General features: G+C 36.4%; 1 protein-coding gene across 5 annotated transcripts in view; it reads left to right on the top strand.

Annotated features, from left to right (window-relative positions):
- Positions 1-25,322, top strand: part of RTKN2 (rhotekin 2) — a 138,231-nt gene that overhangs the window by 46,353 nt on the left and 66,556 nt on the right. For 3 of the 5 annotated variants that reach the window (XM_089314096.1, XM_089314094.1, XM_089314092.1), the window contains 3 exons: positions 11,036-11,201; positions 16,243-16,350; positions 17,686-19,483. In XM_089314096.1, coding sequence (XP_089170222.1) covers positions 11,036-11,201; positions 16,243-16,350; positions 17,686-18,215 — 804 coding nt within the window. In that variant the 3' untranslated portion in view covers positions 18,216-19,483. Of the gene's footprint in view, positions 1-11,035; positions 11,202-16,242; positions 16,351-17,685; positions 19,484-25,322 lie in introns of those variants that run through there. The other 2 variants (XM_089314095.1, XM_089314093.1) reach the window with 1 other exon arrangement.

The following is a 25,322-nucleotide window of genomic DNA, read 5'->3' as shown; positions in this document are numbered from 1 at the left end:
TCATAAACAATTAAAATGTAATCTAAACATGGGATATTTTAAAAATCATGTTTTATTTTTTTTAACTTTTATTTAGTAAATATAAATTTCCAAAGTACAGTTTATGGATTACAATGGCTTTCCCCCCCGCTGCCCGTAACTTCCCTCCCACTCTACCTCTCCCATCTCCCGCTCCCTCTCCTATTCCATTCACATCAAGATTCATTTTCAATTCTCTTTATATACAGAAGATCGATTTAGTATATATTAAGTAAAGATTTCATCTGTTTGCACCCACATAGAACATAAAGTGTAAAATACTGTTTGAGTACTAATTATAGCATTAATTCACATTGGACAACACATTAAGGACAGAGATCCTACATGGGGAGTAAGTGCATAGTGACTCCTGTTGTTGACTTAACAAATTGACACTCTTGTTTATGGCGTCAGTAATCTCCCTAGGCTCTTGTCATGAGTTGCCAAGGCTATGGAAGCCTTTTGAGTTTGCCGACTTCGATCTTATTTAGACAAGGTCGTAGTCAAAGTGGAAGTTCTCTCCTCCCTTCAGAGAAAGGTACCTCCTTCTTTGATGGCCCGTTCTTTCCACTGGGATCTCATTCGCGGAGATCTTTCATTTCTTTCATTTAGGTGTTGTTTTTTGGTTGGTTTGTTTGTTTTTCCCCAGAGTGTCTTGGCTTTCCATGCGTAAAATACTCTCATGGGCTCTTCAGCCAGATCTGAATGCCTTAAGGGCTGAAAAATCATTTGTTTTACTTGAAGACAGTCTTTGAGGTGTTCATCTTACTTTTCTCTTACCTTCAAGGTAGGCAAAGCAGATGTCACAGCCCTGTTGTGTAGTATACTATTTCTGTCTTATAGTGAAGAAATAGGCTCAGAGATCAGATAGAACTCACCAAGCAAGCAAGGAAAATCGTATGGCTTTCTTTTTCTAATGGGGGGTGGGGTGGGGACATGGGTAAAAATTCCTGATCTGCTTTTCTGTGTTCTTATCGACATCCTGCTGGGCTAGGTTGGAGGGCTTTTTCCCATTTCCATATCTGCTCTGAATTCGTTTTGAAAGTAAAAAATAACTCTGAATGAATTTCTGAGCTTGAAGTTACAATAGACCTGTAATTGATAGTAGATGTTGACTCGGCCATTTAAACTTAAGAGGACGTTTATTATTTCTTTTTAAGATTTATTTATTGACTTGAAAGGCAGAGCATCACAGAGGGGGAGAGACAGGAGGAAACAGAGATCGTCCATCTACTGGTTCACCCCCAAAACAGCCATAACAGTCTGATGCAGGCCTTAGGTAGGAGCCAAGAATTCCCTCCAGGTCTCCTGTGTGGGGGGCAGGGGTCCAAGTACTTGGGACATGCTCCACTGCCTTTCCAGGAGCATTAGCTGGGAGCTGGATCCGAAGTAAAGCAAGCCAGCCCTCCAGAATGAGGTACTGGCATCACAAGCTACAGTTTAACCCACTGAGCCACAGCACTGGATCCAGAGGACGTTCATAATCAATCTCTTCTGTCATTATAGCCAGTGCATCTGTATTTCCTGTCCAATTACAAAGACCTTATTCTAGGAAAGTGGTGACAGCGTCTCCATGATCTAAGTTGACCTATTTTAATTGATTTATTTTCCTTGTGGTGATAAAGGCTGATGGCAGGCAACTGATGGATTCTGTAGGCAGTCCGTGCCATGGTTTAGATGACTGAATCAGCATATGTAGGAAGCCCAGCAGTTGTTCCACAGTTGACCTGTACGCATGCACAGGTCTAGCCATTTGTATACACTTAGACTTGGGAACACTGTTGGCTGTATTTGCCCCTGTGACTTAAGTATCTCTTCCATTGCACATGCCTTTTGCTTAAAGTACAAAAGAGAATTTTAAAGTTAAATTAGGAAGTGAATCACTACAGTTTAATTGTTAATTTCAAAGATGAAACTAAAAAACTTTCTGGGGCCAGCGCTGTGGCACAGCAGGTTAAAGCCCTGGCCTGAAGTGCCGGCATCCCATATGGGCGACGGTCCTAGTCCCAGCTGCTCCTCTTCCCATCCAGCTCTCTGCTATGGCCTGAGATAGCAGTGGAGGATGGCCCAAGTCCTTGGGCTCCTGCACCCAAGTGGGAGACCTGGAGGAAGCTCCTGGCTCCTGGCTTTGGATCAACACAGCTCCAGCCATTGTCATCCAGGGAGTGAACCAGCAGATGGAAGACCCCTCTCTCTCTCTACCTCTCTCTGTGACTCTGTCTTTCAAATAAATAAAATCTTAAAAAAAAAATCTTCACTGAATTTAAAAAAAAAAAAAACCTTTCCATTTTTCTCTTTCCTATTTCTACCTAATGTTTCTTTTGAACATATCTATTCACCTGAAAACATCCTACTTATTAGTAAATGTCATTAATCTTTTTATTCAAATATGCCAAATGCTACCCCAGGTGAGAAATATGTTACTTATTTAAAAAAAAAAAAAAGATTTATTTATTTATTTGAAGGTCAGAGTTGGAGTGAGAGAGAGATTGATCTTCCATTCACTTGGTCACTCCCCAAATGGCCACAGCAGCCAGGGCTGGGACAGGTGGAAGCCATATGAAGGAGCCTGGAACTCCAGCAGGGTCTCCTACATGAGTGGGAGCAGCCCCAGCACAGAGGCCATCTTCCTGCTGCTTTCTAGGCCATTAGCAAGGAGCTGCATCAGAAGTGCAGCAGCCAGGACGCGAGCCTGCATTCATATGGGTTGCTGGCATTGCAGGTGACGGTTTAACCTGCTGTTCCACAATGCTTGTCTCTATTGGTTACTTCTTAAAGCATTACTATTCTACAATTATTTCTCCAATTACAGTAATTGTTTTTGTTTTTTTTATCTCAAGTTATAAAATGTGTAATTTCAGGTGTGTAAGAAAAAAATGCTCATATTCACCATCTAGATTCAGGAGTTAACATTTTGTCATATTTGCTTTGTCATCTTATGTAGATTTTTCACTTAGTCATTTGAATATAGGACTCCAAATTATGACACTTCACTCTTAAATACTTCAACATATTAACTCTTAAAAATAGGAAAGTGTGTATATATACATATATACATACAAACACACACAATGTATATACATAATTATGATATCATTATCACAACTAAGAAAATTTGCAGTAATTCCCTTAATGTATCTAATATCCAATCAATTTTCAAATTTCCCCATTCTTCTCAAATTTTCTTTCTATGTTTTTTTTCTTTGTTATACATTTCTTTTTTTTAAACTTTTATTTAATAAATATAAATTTCAAAAGTACAACTTTTGGATTATAGCAGTTTTTCCCCCCATAACCACCCTCCCACTTGCAAACCATCCCATCTCCTACTCCCTCTCCCATCCCCTTCTTCATTAACATTCATTTTTAATTATCTTTATATACAGAAGATTAACTTAGTATATACTGAGTAAAGATTTCAACAGTTTGCACCCACACAGAAACACAAAGTATAAAGTGCTGTTTGAAGAGTATTTTTACCGTTAATCCTCAGAGTACAATGCATCAAGGACAGAGCTCCTACATGGGGAGTAAGTGTACAGTGACTCCTGTTGCTGATTTAACAATTGACACTCTTATTTATGATGTCAGTAATCACCTGAGGCTCTTGTCATGAGCTGTCAAGGCTATGGAAGCCTCTTGAGTTCACAAACTCTGACCTTGTTTAGACAAGGCCATAATCAAAGTGGAAGTTCTCTCCTCCCTTCAGAGAAAGGTACCCCCTTCTTTGATGGCTCGTTCTTTTTGCTGGGCTCTCACAGATTTTTCATTTAGGGGTTTTGTTTTGTTTTGTTTTGTTTTTACTTTGTCAGAGTGTCTTGACTTTCCGTGCTGTTTAGGACATCTGCCATTCTTTGAGTCTGCTGTGTATCTTGTGGTGTTTTCAGTCTAAAACTTCTAGGATTATGTATCTTCTATAGTTATTCTGAACTATAAAAGATATCTGGAGGGTTGGCAAAATTTATTTTTTTTAATATACAACTTTTTTTATTTTTTGACAGGTAGAGTTAATAGATAGTGAGAGAGAGACCCAGAGAGAAAGGTCTTCCTTCCCTTGGTTCACTCCCTCAATGGCCGCCATGGCTGGCACTGCACCCATCCGAAGCCAGGAGCCAGGTGCTTCCTCCCAGTCTCCCATGCGGGTGTAGGGACCCAAGCACCTGGGCCATCCTCCACTGCCCTCCCAGACCACAGCAGAGAGCTGGACTGGAAGAGGAGCAACTGGGACAGAATCTGGCGCCCCAACTGGGTCTAGAACCCTGGGTGTTGGCACCGCAGGCAGAGGATTAGTCTATTGAGCCACAGCGCCGGCCCGGCAAAATTTATTTTAAATAAATTGTGCTGGGATATCTCATGGGTGATGACAAACATATACACCATAGTACATCCTGTGAATTTCTTAATTACCAATTTTCACAGTAAGGAACTGGTGTTAAGAATCTGTACTGTTTTGGTATTGATAATGTATATTGAAGTTGATATTATCCCTCTCCCTCCCTTCTCCACCCAAACTTTCATTCGTATCAGGGTAAATTCAGACTTTTTAAAAAAAATTTTTAAGGTATATAAATTTCACATATTTCATATATACAGATTTAGGAAGATAGTGATACTTCCCACCCCAGTCTCATCCCCTCCTTTTCCTTTCTCTTCTATTCCCACTCCTGACTTTTTACAAAGATCTATTTTCAGTTTACCTTATAATATTAACCCTACACTAAGTCGAAAGTTGAACAAATAGTATGAAGACAAAAACACTGGTCCTCAACAATAGATGAGGACTGTAAATGATCACAGACTTTTTAAAATCTCTTAAGAGCTGGGCACTTGGCATAGTGTTTAAGACGCCACATGGGATACCTGCATCGCATATCAGAATGTATGGGTTTGAGTCTTGGCTCTGCTTTCAATTTTAGTTTCCTGCTGTTGCATACCCTAGGAGGCAGCGGTGATGGCTTAAGTATTTGGGTCTCTGCCACCTACATAGGAGACCCAGATTGAGTTCCAGGCTCCTAGCTTAGGTATGACCTGGCCTAATCTTGGATGTTGTCAGCCTTTGGGGAGTAGTGAATCAGCAGATGGAAGATCTCTATCTGCCTTTTAAATAAAATTATCATGAGTAAATAAAAATTTTTAAAAAGTTAACATCTCTTCAGTGTTTCAAATGGCTTTTAAATATAAGCTGGTTGTTTTAATTGTTTTGCTTTGGAAATTTCTAAGGGACACAATGCTATTATTATGTTCTTTAAATAGACGAAGAGTTTTTAATGAACACTAGTTTGGAATTTTCTGATACAGCAAGGAAGGACCAAGTAAAACATTTAAGGATAATGCTTTTGTTTTTATATCCAGTGCTAGGTCTCTAAGATCTTTTTAAGCTTAATAATGTTAAACATTAAATAGAAATCAGAGTTCCTCATCTTTTGATTGCCTCTTGTCTTAGAAAATAATAATTTTGTTTAATGTCACTTTAAAAATTATATGAAAACATAAATTTCGTACTTGCTAAGGTCTATAAATAATAGTTGTGTTATTTTGATCACAGGATCTGTTCCCTAACTATAATTCATGTCCTTCTAAATGGCATTTCCTGTAAGGCTAAGTCAGTTCATTAATTTTCATAGGGAGCCATCTGTGGAAATAGTCACATTAAGGGAAGAAAAGCCTAAAAGCTATTGCCCTCCCCTTTCCAATCCAAATTTGAAAGGGTGATTTACTTCAAAGTGATTGCTTCAACTTCAGAAACCTTCACTATGATTGTTGTTGAGCAGGACATTCTCAATAAGGGTGCTTAGATGAATCTCCTGTATATAGTAGAAGGCATTTTATTAGCCAAAGCTTTATGCATTGACAGTGTAGGGAGAGGGAGATAGAAAAGAAATTGGAATTTTTTAGATCAATAGTCTTTTCTTGATTTAGATACTATCTATTACTTATTTTAATAATCTAATCTGTGCCAAACAAGTCAATATACTAATTGATGTGATAGGCCTTTGTTAAATTGTCTGGAAATTTCTTTTTTAACGCTTATGTCTACTTCTTTTTCTTTATTTTTTTAAAGATTCATTTATGTATTTGAAAGTCAGAGTTACACAGAGAGAAAAGCAGAGGCAGAGACAGAGAGAGAGGTCTTCCACACACTGGTTTACTTCCCCAGTTGGCTGTAACAGCTGGAACCGAGCTGAGCTGATCTGGAGCCAGGAACCAGGAACCAGGAGCTTCTTCCAGGTCTCCCACATGGGTGCAGGGTCCTAAGGACTTGGGCCATTTTCTACTGCTTTCCCAGGCCATAGCAGAAAGCAGACTGGAAGGCAAGCAGCTGGGACTCAAACTGGGACCCACGTGGGATGCTCTCACTGCAGGCGGTGGCTTTACCCGCTGTGCCACAGTGCCAGCCCCAAAACTCTTTTTTAAAGTTTATTTATTTGACAGAGAGGGAGAAGCACACAATTTCTAGAACTGAACTGGACTAAAACAAGTAGCTTGCAACTCAGTCCACATCTGTCACCTGGTGTGGCAAGGATGCAATTATTTGAGCCCTGTCTGCTGCACCCCAGGTTCCATGTTACCAGGAAGCAGGAGTCGGGGGCCAGAGGTGGATTTAAACCCAAGTGCTATGATGGAGGTTGCAGTGTTTTAACCAGTAGGCTAAATGGCTGCCCCATAATTCATTTATTTTTACAACATGTTTGTGAGGAATATGTAAAATATGATATGCATTACAGGTTTTTTAACTTTTATTTAATAAATATAAATTTCCAATGTACAACTTTTGGATTATAGCAGCTTTTTCCCTCCATAACCTCCCTCCCACCCGCAACCCTCCCATCTCCCACTCCCTTTCCCATCCCATTCACATTAAGATTCATTTACAATTGTCTTTATATACATAGATCAATTTAGTATATATTAAGTAGATTTCATCTGTTTGCACCCACACAGAAACACAAAGTATAAAGTGCTGTTTGAGTACTAGTTATACCGTGAATTCACATAGTACAACACATTAAGGACAGAGCTCCTACATGGGGAGTAAGTGCACAGTGACTCCTGTTGTTGATTTAACAATTGACACTCTTATTTATGACGTCAGTAATCACCTGAGGCTCTTGAGCTGCCAAGGTATTGGAAGCCTCTTGAGTTCGCCAACTCTGATCTTATTTAGACAAGGCCATAATCAAAGTGGAAGTTCTCTCCTCCCTTCAGAGAAAGGTACCTCTTTCTCTAATGGCCTGTTCTTTCTGCTTGGATCTCACTCGCAGAGATCTTTCATTTAGGTCAATTTTTTTTTTTTTTTTTTTTGTCACAGTGTCTTAGCTTTCCATTGCATTACAGATTTTAAAAAGAGGCAGTAATAGACTTTGGATTTTTTGTTTGTTTTATATATATATAGTTTTGGGGGAAAATTTCAAGGCAGTTTATGCAACCAATAGTATGAACCTATTTTTATCCTCACATATTGCCTCTACCTGAGAGTTGTTTTGAAGCAAGTCATAGAGAACATTTTCATTTTACCTATAAATATTCCATTTGTTACATAAGAAAATTTCTATTGCCTCTTGAGTCCTAACACAACGCTAGTAATATTTCATTTCTGATAGGACGAGATGCTCCTGAATCTAATTTTACAACTTTCTTGACCTAGGCTGGGAGTCAGCCATTTCTCCCAAGAGCTCTGATTCTTTTATTGTAAGAAAGAGTATTTGAAGACCATAATCTGGTTCCTATGGTAGACTTTTGTGAGATCGTGTAGTCAAAGGGAAAATAAAAAACTATTTCCAAATCTAGTTCTGATCTAGTAATTTTCCATTTGGACAGAAATGGAGAGGTTAAAGTACAGTTTTAATTCAAAATAATGAAAAACCTAAAACATTTCTTTGACTTTAGAGTTTAGTGTGTTTTATTGCCAAAGTGACTTTTCAGATTGTTTTCACTGACTTCACTTGGCCTTTTCTTTATAACCCCAGTGTCTGGTGCAGTGGAAGGTTACACTTTAGTACATACTGATTGACAGAAGCAAAGCCAGTGAGCGATTACAGTTTCACAGTAAACTCAAATATATCTACAAATTAATAAAGTCAACTAAAAACTCTCAAATCAACTATCAGTTTTGGGATTAGCAAAAAGAAAATGGGAAACTCTGGCCTTAGATAGAACACTTCTCAAAACATGTGCTTCCTCATCTATAATTTAAAGGGTTGTATCAGATATATTATTTCTAGAATCGGAGTCTTGTCAATGCAAGGCCTGTTTATCATTTTCTGTGTCATTCATTCATTCGTTAAACATTTTTCAGCTACTTGGTGCTAGATAATACATTAGGTAATAGGAATTAGTTGGGGTTGGGGGTAAGGCCTGAGTTCCTTGTTTTTATACTCTGTTAAAAGAAGATCCTTCCCTTATCTATAATGATGACAATCCTGAAATTCAACTTAGTGTTTTCTAATTATTTATTTATTTCTAATCATTTATTTCCTGTAAGTTGTGAAGACCTGAGCATTATAAATGATATTTGTCCATTCTGAAAAACAACTTGCATGAACTTTTTTACATTCTCAGAAACTTTAGTTGTTCTAATCACTTTTTCTTTGACTTTTTTTTTAGCTAAAAATTTTTTCATTAAATTATTTTGTATGATAAACTATATATATAGATTCAAATTCCACATGTTCTTTGCACCTTTTAAGAACCTCTCCTGTTTTAAAAATGTAATGGTATATATGGTTATCATAGTTAATAGATTGTATAATATTTACATATTATTGCATTATATTCTCTTAGGAGAATGTGAATGATCTGTTTTATCAGATTTTCTACATAGCAGTTTCACTTGAGATGATGCTTTGGTGTATATATATATATATATATATATATACACATACACACACATACACACTCATCTATAAAAGTCACACTTTCCAGTTTAAAAGTTGAATCCATTTTAATCCTAAATACAAATATAGTCAACAATTTGCATTAAGATGGAATTAGGTGGTAGGATGCATAATTTTAAATAACAGTAGTTCATTTAAAAATTCTTTTAATATGAACAACAGTGGAGTGTTCTCCCCCACTGTGATTCAGCCTTCAGTTCGTCTTCTGGAGTAAAAGGTCAAAAATTCTTCTGAGAGTTAAGTCACTCTCTGCTGGTGACAATAAGCTTCATAATTTAAAGAGGGTGATTAGATGCATCTTTCAATTCTAAGGAGGCCATCTAGGGCAGCGTATTTTTATATTGTATGAATAATTACTGCAAAACATATTACCATGGCAGAGGAGTATAAAAAGACCCACTTATGATAGATGTAAGATGCTGGCCGTAGTCCCATTAGGATCCTCTAAAGACACTTAACATTCCTAGATTTCTGCAGTGACAGTATAGACTGTCCAAGAGATGGCCACCAATATTTCTATTTAGTGATGCTCTATTCTTTAGAGTTAAGTTTCTGTTTTTTAAACATACATGGTTTTTGAATAAGAATTCTATTACATGAGAACTGGTTTTCCATGAACTTTTTGAAAACCTCGCGTATATGTGGACTTAAATTTTTTGCACCAAAATAAACTTGTTTTTTAATTCCATGTTTCCACCAAGTTTTTAAAGTACCCTTGTTTGGTGTGCACCTATCTGTATTTACCTGTTTTTCAGGGAATATGTAGCTTTACTTCCTAACTCTTTATATTTCTCTATATAGTATATGTAGGTTTTGATGTGTGACTGTATATGCTCTCTTTGCTCTGTATGCAGTAAAGAATCCTCTTCCTCCAGTTAACCAGCTGTCTGCCAGCCAGAATATCTATAGCAGAGTGGCCATTAGTCTGCAGTAGCTGCTAAGCACTTAAAATGTGGCTCATCTAAATTGAGATATGCTTTAAATGGAAAATATAAATGAGAATTTGAAGACTTAATCTGAAAAAGAATTTAAAAATCCCAATTTTTTAAATCAATTATATGTGAAAGTGATAATATTTTGGTTATGTTGATTTATATAAAACATATTAAAATTAATTTTACCAGTTTTCACATTTTAAAATGTGGTTTCTGAAAAGTTTACATTACATATATGGCTTGAATGGTATTTCTGTTGGGCAGTAGTGCCTTAGAATAATATAAAAGCCAAATCTCTATCTTTGTATAATAAAAAAAAAATTCTATTCCATGCTTTATTCGCACAAATTTCTTGGTCTAAAATACATGTAGTTGCTAGCTTGCCATTTGTCATGGCAGAACCTGTGTGTGACTTGGGAACAGACTTTTTTCTTCCATTCTACATGTAGGCACAATGGGTGTCATCACATATCACACCTACAACCACTCAGAAACAAGTTTGAGATTGTCAGCATCAGTGGAACCATTGCTTTGGCTGCTGTAGAGGATTGTATTCAGCATTTAAAATGAAATAATTTTAACATTATGAGGGTTATATTACTTTATGGATCTTTAGCTATGAGCTTTGTAAATGAATGTTACATGTGAAATAAATGTTAATGAGGAAAAGCTAACTGTTTTGCTGCAGTAAACACTGAATTATGGTTTTACTGTTTTAGCTGATAACACTATATAATATGCATGAATATTGGAGTAAGAAACACTTTACTGATTCTGCTGTTACATTACTGTTGGAAATACAGTTAACATATAATCTACATTACAGTTATGACATGCTGTATTTGTTTTATTGAAAATTTTAAGACGTGTATAAAAGACAGCAAACTCTCACTTAAACTGAGATAGATCAAAACAGAGGTTATGTTTTAATCTCATGTAATTTAGTATAAGTACTAAATGTAGCATGCTTTGAAGCATAATTTTTTTAATATACAGCATTTTTTTATATGAACCTATACTTGGGTTTGAATGATGAAAATCCTCGAATTTGGATATTTTAAATTTTAGATGATCAGCAATAGTGTTACAACACATCTGGTATAAATATGGCAGCCAAGCAAAAAAAATTTTGTTAGATCATTACAGAAATAGCCTCTTGAAAATTACCAAATTTGTGTTAATTTTTAGGAAACCAGAATTCGAGCAATGGATAAAGATACCAAGAAAAGAATCCATAGTTTCTCTGTCATCAACCCTGTTGCTGGACAAGCTATCACTCAGATTTTTACAGTTGACAGTAGAGAAGATCTTCAGAAGTGGATGGAAGCCTTCTGGCAGCATTTCTTTGATCTTAGTAAGCAAATATCTGGATTTTCTAGTTGTATATTCATGTATCCTGAAAGGATGCACACTGCAATCTAAATATTAAATTTTTAATCTTACAGCTTGTAGCAATAATTTTTGTACTCTTGAAAGAATGGTAGTATATCATCAATGCACTGATGCTTTGTTCTCTCATTCTCTTTCTAATGCCTGACTATCATGTTGTACACCTTTGAATTCCTGGCTTCCTTTCCTCATACTTTTAAGTTTCTTTGGTACGTAAAACAATCACACCATAGTCTTTCACAATAATAGATTTTTGGCTGCTTCAGACAATGTGTTTGATCTACGGGATAAGAAGGCATTTGAGGAACAAAAAACTTTTCCAGGATAATGATGATCTTGAAATATTGCAATGTTCAGATGGAGCCTCATTTTTACATAGCCTTTTGTTAACTCCAGATTTGTTATAATATCATCTTGAAATCATCCAGAGAGGTGTTTTGTTTTGTTTTTTAAACCTTGCATATGATTCTTCTGTTTCAATAATACAGTCCAATGACATGGATTATAAAAACAGTGTGATAGTAATAGGGTTCCAGTGTATAAAATAGAGGATTCTAATATTTAATTCTCAAAGAAGAATTTTATCAGCCAGAAAATACATAAATTGTAACAGTTCTTTGTCTTTACTGACAGTAAATTTACAGCATATTTACTGTCTGAAATATTTTGTGAATGATGAGGAAGTTTGATGATGGCTATACAAATAGCCATTTGATCACAAGATCAAAGTAAGCCTACTATTACATTTAACTGACACTTCATGTCTATAGAGTGCCACTCCGTAGAATTACAGAGTAGAGCCATTTCCAGACAATGGAAAGTTTTCTCTGCATCTCCTAGAAATAATCTTAAAGAACATTTTAAGAAAGCTGTTTTCTGGAACACCATGAAGAGTTACTATCTGCAGTTCTTAGGTTAATTTTTATAGGCCTGCTTGGATCCACGGTGTCCAAGTCAGGAAGGAGGTGAAAGTCAGGAAGGAGGCAAAAAGGGAACAAATTTACTGATTACTCCTCATGTGCCAGATGGCTTCATTTATTCCTCATAACATCTCTTGAGGTGGAAATTACTTCCTTCTGCTCTAATGATGAGAAAACTGAGACCTGAAGAAGTTCTGGTTTGTGGCATTAAACTAGAAGATTCCTTCTATGAATTACTCAGATTTTTTAAGACTTACTTTCTTTAAATGCCATCTCCAGGCACTCAGTACATATTTAAATATCTGCCCCATGCTTATCAGCTTGTGTTATTTCTTTAATTCAAAATTTGAATGGAGATGGGTATTGTGGTAGAGTTAAGCCACCGCTCTGCACACATCCCATACTGGAGTGCCTGGTGGAAGGTCCAGCTACTCTGCATCCAGTCCAGCTTCCTACTAACGTGCCTGGGAGGCAACAGTGACGTTCCACCCACCCATGTTGGAGACCCAAGTGGAGTACCTGGCTATTGCAAGCACTGGGGAATGAACCAATGGATGGAGGTTCCTGTGTCTGTTGGGCTTTCTGGCTGTCTCTGCCTCTCTCTGCCACTGTGCCTTTCAAATAAATGAATGAACAAATCCTTAAAAAAAATAAACTTTCAGAAGATCTTAGCTGTGTACCTTAAAAGACAGTAACTTCCCTTCTTTGGTTGATTGTAGTTTAAATTTTAGCTGCACTCCTAATGCTCTTAGAGAGTTTTTTTTTTTTTTTTTTAAGATTTATTTATTTATTTGAAAGTCAGAATTACACAGAGAAGGAAAGGCAGAGAGAGAGAAAGGTCTTCATCTGCTGGTTCACTCCCCAATTGGCTGCAACAGCTGGAGCTGCGCCTATCTGAAGCCAGGAGCCAGAAACAACTTCTGGGTCTCCCACGTGGATGCAGGGGCCCAAGGACTTGGGCCATCTTCTCCTGCTTTCCCAGGCCTTACCAGAGAGCTGGATCAGAAGTGGAGCAGCCAGGATTCGAACTGGCGCTCATATGGGATGCCAGCACTACAGGTGGTGGCTTTACCTGCTATGCCATAGTGCCAGACCCTAGAGAGTCTTTCTTATAAAAGACTGTATTTATTTTAAGATTTATTTATTTATTTGAAAAGCAGAGCCACAGATAGAGAGGGAGGGAGGGAGAGACAGAGCATCAGAGAGATCTTCGATCTGCTGGTTCACTCACCAAAGGGCCTCAATGCTTGGGAGTGGGCCAGGCTGAAGCCAGGAGCCTGGAACTCCATCTGGGTCTTCCATGTGGGTGCAGAGGTACAGGTGCTTGGGCCATCTTCGACTACTTTCCCAGGCATGTTAGCAGGGAACTGGGTTGGAAGTGGAGCAGCCAGGATTCAGACTTACTCATCCAGGATGGTTCCACAGGCAGCAGCTTAATCCATTATGCCACTATGGTAGGCCCCAAAAGACTTCATTATTTTTAGAAATAGTTCTGGTATTTTATAAACTCTATGTGCATTAAAACAAGAAGAGATAAATGAGATAATAATGCCACAATCTTGTAGTCAGGATGTCAACTATTGTTAGTGGATGGTGTCATATCTATTTTCTAGATTATGGGAAATAATTTTATAGAGCTACAGTAATGAATTGAAGAATGATAGTCTCATGACACTTTTATTGTAAAATAGGAAAGGGATAACAACTTGGTTCCCAAGTCTGGCTGCTTCTTTGTTATCTAATGCTCTTTTCAATATTGAAACTACACTTGTGGATCGTCAATAGGACTGGAGCTAGAACTGGTGGGTCAAAAGTATAAAATGTTAAAATAGACTGACAACAATCCAATTTTTTCTGATATTTAATAAAAATTGAGTTACATTAGCAGCTTAGCATAGTAGATCACATTAGGAACATTGTAATAATTAATAGTATTATGAGAAACATCTTCCGTGTATAGATTGTTGTGGGAATAAAACATACTCATTTAATAGTTCATATTGGGTCTTTGTTTTCATGTTAACTTATTGGCTGTCATGTATAACAAATTCACTGGCAAAATAAATGTCTCAATTGTAAAGTCTTGACCAGTGAACATACTACATTTGTGCCTCAGACTTCAGTAACACATGAAATAATGTGACATTATACTCCAATTCTCAATATGATTAGTATTCTGCTAGTAGTTTAACAATGAAATGTTTTCATCTATCAATATAGAGAAAATACTGTAGTTTATAGTAATTCATCTGAGAAAGTGACAGGGAAATGTTTGCCATTTTTAAGTGTTTCATTATTTTTCCATTAGATAAGGACTGCTTTTTCAGCCCCCAAGAAGAAAATACTCACTGTTATATATTTATCATAAAAAGGAAGTGGAGGTAGGGATAAGTTGCCCAATCTCAAATCCTGCTAGATTGAAATTCTGAAGCGCAGCCTTTGAAGGCTTATACTCAGGAATTTATTCCCTTTATGAGTTGCTATTTGGATTATTTTAAAATGTTTACCATATTCTGTATAGCATTGTAATAAAACATGCTAAAAGGCTTTTTTATGTTCCTTAACTATTTAAGGTGATACATTAAAAATTTATATGTGTATTACCATTTTACCAAAAGATTACATTCAATCTGAAACAGCAATAATGAATGGATAACTTGACTAAACATGAAATAAAGTTAATGTGTAAGCCATGGAAAATAACCAAGTTGGATATTGAATATGGATATTGAGAATATAGGGAAAGGAAGAGAAATGTGTGTCATAAAGCAGCGTAAAAGGGCACAGAGGTATATTATATTTACTTTTCTGCTGATGTAAGATGGGATGTAAGAATGGTGACCCTCAACAACTTACGTTTGTAATATTAATGTATAGACTCATCATGTCTAACCCACCCAGCATGCATGCAGGTGAACAGTATATTTGGAAGGATTAAATTTTTTAAAAACTACTCCAGATAAATAAATCTGAAAATCTTATTTTAATATTAAAGTAGTAAAACATAAGTAAAAGAAAAATTAATAGTGTTCATACTTTTAGATTTTAGCAGTTGAAACAACTTAATGAAGAGTATTTTTTGTCTTACTCCAAATGAGTAATGGCTTTATTTATAAAATATCTTTCCTGAGACAAATTAGACTCCAAATTTGGGGTGATATATCTTTATATTAAGAGATCTTATATGCCTTTTACGTAGATTAAAATACGGTGTTTTTCCAGAGTTAGATGACGTTTTTTTTTTTAAGATTTATTTTTTATTTATTTGAGAGACATAATTACAGAGAGAGGGAGAGACAGAGACAGCAACAGAGAGGTCATCCATCTGCTGGTTCACTCCTCAAGTGGCTACAATGGCTGGTCCTGGGCCAGGCCCACGCCAGGAGTCTGGAGCTTCTTTCAGGTCTCCCCATGTGGATGTAAGAACCCAAGCACTTGGGCCATCTTCCACTGCTTTCCCAAGCATGTTAGCAGGGAACTAGATTGGTAGCGGAGCAGCAGGGTCTTGAACTGGTGCCCACATGGGATGCTGGTGTCACAGGCAGAGGCTTAACACAGTTCCTGCCCTGGAGTTAGATGATTTTGAAAGGCATAATAGCTGTTAAATAAACAATTCTCATTTCTTAAATAAAATTTTCAGAGTTAAAACCGTTTTTGAGAAACACCATTCCTTACATGGTTTTTCTGCTGCCTTCTAGGTAGTTATATTTTAGTTGATTTTTACTTTTCAACTGTCTTGAATACTGAATATTTTAATGTAATGTTTAAAAGAGAACCTGTATAAACTTTTGCCCTGAATAGAAATTTTGAAGTACTCAGTGACCATTTAATGAAACAGGGTAGTATTTAATAGCTTAGAAATCTTACCTTAATAGCTGTGCATAGAGCCTTATGTTTTAAATAGGTGAATTTTATGTCCAGAATTAGACTTTAAAATTTTGGTTTTTGTGCAAACTTCCTTTTAGGCAATGCTTTAATTCACTGTAATTTTTAAAGAAAAAAAAGTGTTGATAATCTGTTGAAAATCAAATATATGTCTTTACATTTATGTCTTAAGCTAGACAGCCCTTTTTCTGTCTTACTTAGGCCAGTGGAAGCACTGTTGTGAAGAACTTATGAAAATTGAGATTATGTCACCACGGAAACCACCTTTGTTCTTGACAAAAGAGGCGACCTCAGTCTACCATGATATGAGTAAGTGGGGTTTGTGTTTGCTTAGCTGCAGGGTAACAAAAACAACATTGTCCATACTCAAGCAGCTTATTCTATTGGCATTAAAATGCTGAAATTTTCAGGGCACAATCAAAATGAATGAAAACAGACTATGATTATAGACTAAGGAATTCATGTTTAATAGATGAATTAATACAAAATTAATGAATACACATATTTCATAGTTTGCTCAAGCTCACAAAAATTTTAAGGCTTAAAATGAGTGAAAGGTATACTGAAGATAAATATTAGCTGTGTAGCTGATGAAACTTGAAAATACAGACTTTTAGATTCTAAAATGTAATTGTGTTTAGTAATTTTTTCTGGACTTTATTAAATTTACTTGTAAGTAATGTTGCTGGATGAATATTAATGAATGGAAGCTTTCATCGTGAGCCCAAAAAAAATTGGTTAAGTTTTCATAGTTTGCAAAATTTAAAATTTCTAGGCTCATTAATATTCCATTTTCTCACACTCTGAAGGGTGTTTATTTATCCTTGTGGGATTGCCTCAGCAAAGAGTGTTGTGAACAAGCACAAGTCAGTTTGCCACTAATGTACCTCCTCTTACATATACTTTAAAATGTTAGATAGAAAATGACACATTTGGGTTTACACATTTGAAAATACCAGTGATTCATTTAATAGACATTTATCTCTGTTCTCTTATTTTTCTCGAGGAAAATTTCACACAGCAGCCTTATCACCAGAGTGATGTGAGAATTGTACTTTATTTCCCTGGGTCTTTAGTTTTGGTGTTTTGTTTTTTATCTTTTAACACAGACTTTGCTGGCCTACAGAAAAGAATTCTGATCCAAGTCCAGCCATCCCAGTTTATGTATCACTAGTTAAAAGGGAGTCCACTCTTACCTGAAAGTCAGAATAGGGTTTTTAATCCAAGAAAGTTCTCTAATAAATACTTAACTTGTGGAACTTTTAAAAAGTGCTCATATAGCTTGATTTTACTTATGAATGTCTGTATATGTGTATTATATACAGATAATATGCTTTGTATTTTATACATATACTGTGTATTTTATGTATGTTTAACAAACTGTGTATTACATGTGTGTACATGTATACAGATACACATACCAGTACATATATATGTGTGTAATGAGTGTGTAGTGCAGTGCATGATCTTGTTTTTTGATATGACTGTTTTGACAAGTAGATATTGCTTACTTTTTGAAAAGTCTTAAATTTTTGATAACCATTATAAATAGCATATTAGTTTGGAAAATAATAACTTACTTAGATATATGCATATTGCTTTTGAATTTTTCCCCATGTATTTTTCTCCTAAAAACTACTACAGGCATTGATTCACCTATGAAAATTGAAAGTTTAACTGATATAATACAAAAAAAAATTGAAGAGACAGATGGACAGTTCCTTATTGGTCAGCAAGAAGAAGCCTCCCCACCTCCTTGGGCTGTACTCTTTGATGGTAAGCATAAAATGGTCATTCAGAAAAAGATACTGTCTCCTGAAAGTGAACACCTACCTGATGGGAAAGGGAAAAAGAGACGGGCTCCTCTTCCTCCTTCTGATAAACCTCCATTCAGCTTAAAAACACAGAGCAACTCAGAACAACCTGTTAAGGATGACTGGGGAAAAACAAGTACGCCCCGAACCTCACCTTTGGAGACCAGACTGTCAACCCTAATGCACCACTTACAGAAGCCAACAGCTGCTCCTCAAAAACTGCTTCCTGCCAGGAGAGAGAGTTTAACTGATGGTAACCACATAGACACTAAAACCAGCTTTGAAGCCAAGCCAGTGCCAACCCCAAGGCAGAAATCCATCAAAGACATTTTGGACCCCAGATCATGGTTGCAAGTATAGAAAACCCTTAATGTGTGATACATTTAACAAAATCTGTAATTGTGAGGTTTAATTCAGAGGCATTATAAATGTAGTATTATTATGTAATTATAGAAGTAAGTATAATAGTGATTTACATAAATAATTAATAAGCTATTAGGTATAGAAAACCATTTTATATTGAAGAAGCGGCTTTCTCTTTTACTTCTGATTTTCAGAATATGAGTGATTTTCCCTGCAGAGTGTAAGAGGCAGTTTGTAGACAATATCCTAATTGTTAGAAGGGTTAATTTATTCCTAAATTAGTACCAGGCAGTGAATAAGCACTAGGCAGAAGAAAGCATTCAAATTTCTTTGGGGCAGAGACTGTCTAGTAATTTAAAATGTGTTAAATATGAGCCATATTCTCATTGTGAGAATTTTAATACTAATGGAATGTTTCAAAGGTTTTATTCAAACCACAAATTATAGAATCCACCCAAGAAAATTTTCTTCTTAGCATTCTGGAATTCTCATCTAATGGTTCACTGGCTCTCGCCTATTGTTTAACTCACTAGTTTATAGGCCTGACCTTTTAAATTCTTGGGATAAATTTTGGAATATTAAATTCTTCATTTTTAAAGGGAACACATAATGTGCTATTCAAAGTTGTTTCCTTGATGAGCCCTGAAGTCCTATTGACATTAACTCTCATTAAGTGAAGAATAACATCCATTAGTTTAGACAAATGGTCTGAAATGGTCTTGCATCTACTTTTTTCGATGTGTGCTGCTAATTTCCATTGTGATTTTGGAATCTGGGGAAGTGAGTAGCTGATTAACACCTTAAAATTCATTTAATTCTTATTTTAAAAACAGATGGCAGATTCAAAAATATCAGAAAAGTTGGCCATGGTAATAATTTTCAGAATTAGTCCTTTTTAAATATTGTAATCGGATTTCCTTTTTCTAGTAAGAGTTGATGTCTGCTATTGATGTTATTAATTAAAAGTCATTTTCTTACAATAATGACATTGGAATCATTTCCATAGGAGGTGATTTCCATAGCAACTAATCATAGTGACCTAAACAGAATTATGAAATCAAGTGAGAAATAAATAGAAAAAGAGTGAATATCTTAAAGGAACAAAAAAACCAATTTTTATAATCGTACTGTAAACAAGGACAGAAAATCAGAATTTCCAAATGAAACAGTTTCCGTAAGGTGTCAGTAATACCATCAAAAAATCTCAACTCACACTGTACCCTAAATGTCATTGCACAGAAATAAAAATATAAGAATTAAATTACTGCCCTGTGTATAATCTCCAGAGATCTTTTTAAAGCTAGTGAGAATTCTTACTTGGATGAGAACTACATTATTACAAAATAAAGTGAACACTTGACCTACCCAAGGAAAAAAAAAAAAACAACATTCATTTAAATGGAGTCTTTTTTTATTTTTAGATAGCAGAGTCTTTTTTTCATTTATAGAGAGTGATGTAACTGCCAGGTTGCTTTTGTGTGTGCCCAGCACTCCTAGGAAGAATTGGAACGTAAGGGAGTAATGATACAAAAGGTCTCTTGTGACTGGCAGCACCAGGACAGATATAGTGTTGGTAAACAGAAAATGCTATATGCTTTCCTGATGGAATTTAGAAACAATCACATGTATGAAAACCAAAAAAGAAAAAAAAAAGATTATTTTTTTCTAAATAGAAGTGCTTACCATTTCAGTATATGATACACTAAAAGTAAAGGATATTTGTGTGAATATTTTGCTTGCTTGTTAAAACCTCACTGCTGTTTTTGACAGCATTTGTGATATCTTTGCCACTAATTCATTGAGCCAGATGATGCTGCAGGCGAAATTGTTCCTGAAACTGGCATCTGTGTTGTTTTCTTCCCTCCTCTCATTGATGCCTTCCTTTATTACAAACCAGTATCAAAACGTCCAGATGATATTCTTGTCCTTTCCTCTCATGCAAATTATAGCAGGAAGGATTTTAGTTGTACAGAAAAGACAGTTTATTCACAGAGAAGCTAACTAGCGGTTGTGCCCTCAGAGGGGGACTTTGAACAGGTGTGAAACATTGTTGCTGCAGTCCTTAGGTGATGCCTTAACCAAGGACCACCCCAGGCTTCCGACACTATTTTTTTTTTAAAGATTTATTTATTTATTTATTTATTTATTTATTTATTTATTTATTTATTTGAAAGGCAGAGTTAAAAAGAGGCAGAGGCAGAGAGAGAGAGAGGGGTCTTCCATCTGCTGGTTCACTTCCCAGATGGCCGCAACTGCTGGAGCTGTGCTGATCCAAAGCCAGGAGCCAGGAGCTTCTTCCAGTCTCCCACGCAGGTGCAGGGGCCCAAGGACTTGGGCCGTCTTCTCCTGCTTTCCCAGGCCTTAACAGAGAGCTGGATCGGAAGTGGAGCAGCTGGGACTTGAACCAGAGCCCCATATAGTATGATGGCTTTGCCTGCTAGGCCACACCCGGCCCCTCTGACACTATTAATCCCGCTTCTGGAGGCCTGTCCTACTATGGAGCCCTTAAAGACCACCAGAATCCTCAGATGCACTTTCTGTGACCCTACCCCCTTGCCAAAAAAGAAAGTTATGGCAGACTTGTGTTTTTCTTTCTCAGTGCCTTCCTACCTTCCTTCCCTGAGTCCCCTACCTTCCTTCCTTCCTTCAGTATTTAAAAAATAATCTAAAAATACTGAGCTAAACACTGTGTCAAAGAACTCATCAAAACAATGTTTGTCTCATTTCCTAAACCGGAAGTTTACGACAGAAAAATATGCCATGTGATATGAAGGATGTTCCAGCTCTTTATGAGCTGGCTTTTCACGTTTCTTTGTCTTTTTAATTCATTTCCTTGTATATTAAGACTCTAAACCTTGAAACAAAGAATTAGCTGTCAGACCTTAGTAATAATAATTGGAGATACATGGCAGAAAAAAACAGGTGTTTTATAATTCTGATGATCTGAAGATAATACCTAAAGACAATTGGAGTTACATGCTAAGCTCTGGGATATAAATTACTTACAACAGCATTACCATAGCATTGTTTTTAATGGCTACAAAATGGTAAGTTTTGTATTTTATCTTATAAAGACAAAGAGGCATTTTTTTTATTACAAATGCATACCTCCTAAGGTGAACAGTCTTTCAAAAATATCAGGCACGCCAGCTCTAGCTGAGTTTTGTTAAATCCACCTTAACTGTCTACAGTGCCCCCTGACTTCTTTTAAATGGATGTGAATGTATGTGGGAAACTAAATCCAGTTATTATAAATGCCTTATCTTTACCCTTTAGGATCCTACTAAATTTATTTTACCTATTACTATTTATTAAAAATGGAAGCCGCCTTGATTTAGAGACAACTCATATAAGGTAGGTTAAGCAGTCAAGTATTTCTTTAGGCTTATGTTCAGTACCTTACCCACCTACTGAGAAGTTAATTAATTCAGTCCAAAATGAAATTAAAGGACAGTTTGGTGCAATTCATGTTAAATGCCATTTGAATGTAATCACCTGTGTTACTCAGAATGAAGAAAACCACGCTAAAGACAGAATGTGCTATGCCATGGACAAGGAGAGAAAGGCTTTTGCTGGAAAAATACCTTTCCCTCTTGTCAGAATTGATCAAAACTCATTGTCTTAAAAGAGTAAATTATTGAACAGTAATTAAACATTAACTGATGACCATTTATAATCTAGTGGTTATCTTCACTGGCCCTTGAGTCTTAAGCTATAGTGTAGATTGAGGTGACTTTCCACACCTGTATTTCACAGGCATCACTGTTTTTATATGTTTACCTGCTTGCCTGTCACTGGTTCATTGCTAGTGATGGCCATATGGAAACGATTTATTCTGGATCATGCATATTCTTAGTTAACCCTGGGAAAGATGTTATCCTTGAAAAATTTAGTGGGGGTATGTTACTCTCTTGGATATGCTTGAAAAATTGGAATTATTTGTTATTTTTATTTTTTGGGTTGAATGTGGGTAAAGTGTCTGGATTAAAAGTTATTAATCTGTCATAGAAATACTTGAAGTATTAAAGGTATTTGCTAAGAAAACCCAAGTCATGTGATCAAAACTCCTATATATTAAAAGATCTGATTTATGAAGACATGATAGAACATTTCTCTTAGGTCCTCTCCCTGCAGTAGATTGACAGGAGTAGACAAGGTGGTTGATTCAGTTTAATCAGAGAAAGTTTATTCAGAGAAAGACGTACCCAGCAGCCAGTACCAGTAAGACCAATATTCTGATAGCCTTGATATAATTAGCATTTACTAAAATGTTTGCATTTAATCCTTCTTGAAGTATAGATGCTCTTTGAAAAATCCATTGATGTAACCTTATTTTTAGTTGAGTGATCCAGAATTTCCCTGGAGTTTAAGTCACTCTGATGATAAATTAGGTAGCTAGGATATTCAGTCACTGTTAGCCACAAGGAAACTCCTGATTTTAATTCACCTCCCTCAGTACTTAATTTATTCCCATGGAGCACCTCAGGGGAGGGGGAGAGAAATGAGCAAATCTGCTTCAATTACAGCTCTTATTTCAATGCTTTATTTCTAAATCTGTAGTATGGTCAGAAATCTTTAACATTTCTTTTAAGGAAAAAAACTTCCCCTCTCTAAGGAGAGAGGCCTACTAATCTATGTTCTTAGATTAAAAAAAATTCTTAAGGTTTAATTTTCTTTAAAAAAAAAGATTATTTTATTTGAAAGTCAGAGTTACAGTGAGAGAGAGAGTTAGAGAGGGGAGAGGTCTTCTGTCCACTGATTAACTCCCCAAATGGCTGTAGTGACTAGAGCTGGGCCAGGCCAGAACCAGGAACTTCATCGGGGTCTCCCACGTGGGTGCAGGGGCTTAAGCACTGGGGCTAGCCTCTGCTGCCCTCCCAGGTGTATTAGCAGTGAACTGGATCAGAAGTGAAGCAGCCCGGACTCCAACTGGCACCCAAATGGGGTGCTGGCACTGCAGATGGCACCTTAACCTGCTGCACCACAGCGCCGGCCCCCTTAAGGTTTAATTAATGAGAACAAAAACTATTACAGGCCTATTAATAAACATTTTTTCTTTATCTCAGTATAGGAAAAATACTAATCCTGACATGTTTGATAATAAGGCAGGATCATTCCAAATTTACTGCAAATTGTGTTTTAAATTGCAACTATTTGCTTTTGAGAGATATGGAAATCTTTTAATGTGAAGGAGAGTAGATTGAAAAGATCCTAACTGTGCATAATCATGCTATGTTATAAGCATGCATCAAGACATCAAAATTAGTTGTTTTGCTGAAAATGGATGCTTGCTCATCCTTTCCTTATGCTGTCTGAGATCTCTATGCATAGACTGCCTTTCTTCTCTCACTTCATGCAAGCTCCCTTCAATCACAGGCAGCCAACACTGTCAGCTTCCTAGTGGTACCACCTCTAAATTCACTAAGACTTCAGCCCTCCTCCACTTTTAGGGATAGTGCATCCTTCCTTTGTACTTTATGTATGCCTCTATTAATATCCCAAACCCTTGTTTGTATTTTTACATTAACCTTGTATATTAGTTTTGTGAGTTTGTCCCTTCTTCACTTAGCAACTTCATAAACTTAGCAACTTAAAACAGCACCCATCTGTTAGCTCACATTTTGATAAATCAGAAATCCGAGTAGGCTGAGTTGCGTTCTCTGCTGAGGATCTCACCAAGCCAAAATCAAGGTGTTGGCCAGGCTTTGCCCTGGAAGCTTGAAAAACGCCACTTTCCCAGCTTTCTCTGGTTATTGCCTGAATTTGGTGCCTGGTGCTTGTAGGGCTAACTACTGGCTAAGGGCTATCCTCAGCTTCTAGAGACTTCTCCAAGGACTTCCGTGTGTCCCCTTCAGTCTGCAGAACCAGCAACAATACATAAAATCTTTGTGCTGCAAATCTGATTTTTCTCTCTGCTACCAATTGTTTTGCTTTTAAAGGGCTCATGAGATTTGATGAAGGATGCCCACCAGTATAATCTCCCTTTTGATTAATTTGAGGTCCACTGATTACTAGCTTTAGTTGCATCTGGGGAAAAAAAAAAACTTTTTCATTCACTATAATCACAGGTGTGCTATCCCGTCGTTTTCAAAGGGCAGGAAATCTTGTGCCAGATTTTTCAAGGTCAGGAAGCATGCCCTACTGACCTTTTAACCCTGCCATAGAATACTGCAATGAGAGTGAGTACAGATTATTGGGTATTTATTATGTGTAATATACCATGTTAACTATTTCACATGAATTATTTAATCATTACCATACCTTCCTGTTAGCCCCATTTAACTGATGTAGAGGAGTAGAAGACATGCCTGGTGTCATCCTGTACCATGATAGAGTATGGTTTCTAGAATTAGATCTGGATTAAATTATACCTCTGCCATGACCTAGCTGTATGATTTGGGGCTGATATGTTGGATTTTTATTTTATCATCACCTCATTTTTCTTTTTTTTTTTTTTTGGTAACTGTTAAGATAAAAATAATACTTACCTCATGGGATACTTGTGATTATTAAATAATATAAGGCATATAACACCTGTATTCCAGGGCCTGGTACTTAAGTTCTTGCCTTATTTCTGCAATGTGGCATATTGTGTGTAACATGGATAAAAAGGGGAGGGGGCACAACTATTGTTCCACCTAAATATGATGACTTAAGATCACTTACAACTTCTCTTCCATTTTCATTTTTTGCTTAGTGTGAACGTATTGGGCTTACAATGCATACAAAACTAGGAAATAACTACAGCTATGTCTAAATATTTCTTGTCCGTTCTGTTTGAACCCTATATTTGACAATGCTGGGGCTTACAAGTTAAAAGAATACTTGTTCTTTTTTTAATCATAATATTCCTTCTTTTGTGTATCAAAAATGATACTGAAAAATGAGTTCTGGCCTGCAAAGGTTTATTTTTAGCACTGTCTGTAAAAGAAGAATACCTATTCATGAGAAGCTCATATTCAAGTGGGTAGGGCCAACCATATTAGAAAATGTTGAAATGAATTACTGCTTGACCTGCATAAGTCTCTCTGGATGCGGACTCTCTGGATGCGGACATTTAGAGTGATCTCTACCATTAGGAAACTCAAGTTGTAAAGATGAAAG

Source organism: Oryctolagus cuniculus, chromosome 15, assembly GCF_051225735.1.
Source record: "Oryctolagus cuniculus isolate XC-2025 breed Fujian yellow rabbit chromosome 15, ASM5122573v1, whole genome shotgun sequence".
NCBI classification, from domain to species: Eukaryota; Metazoa; Chordata; class Mammalia; order Lagomorpha; family Leporidae; genus Oryctolagus; species Oryctolagus cuniculus.
Note: the sequence above shows the minus strand (reverse complement) of the source record. Positions and strands in the feature narration are given on the sequence as shown.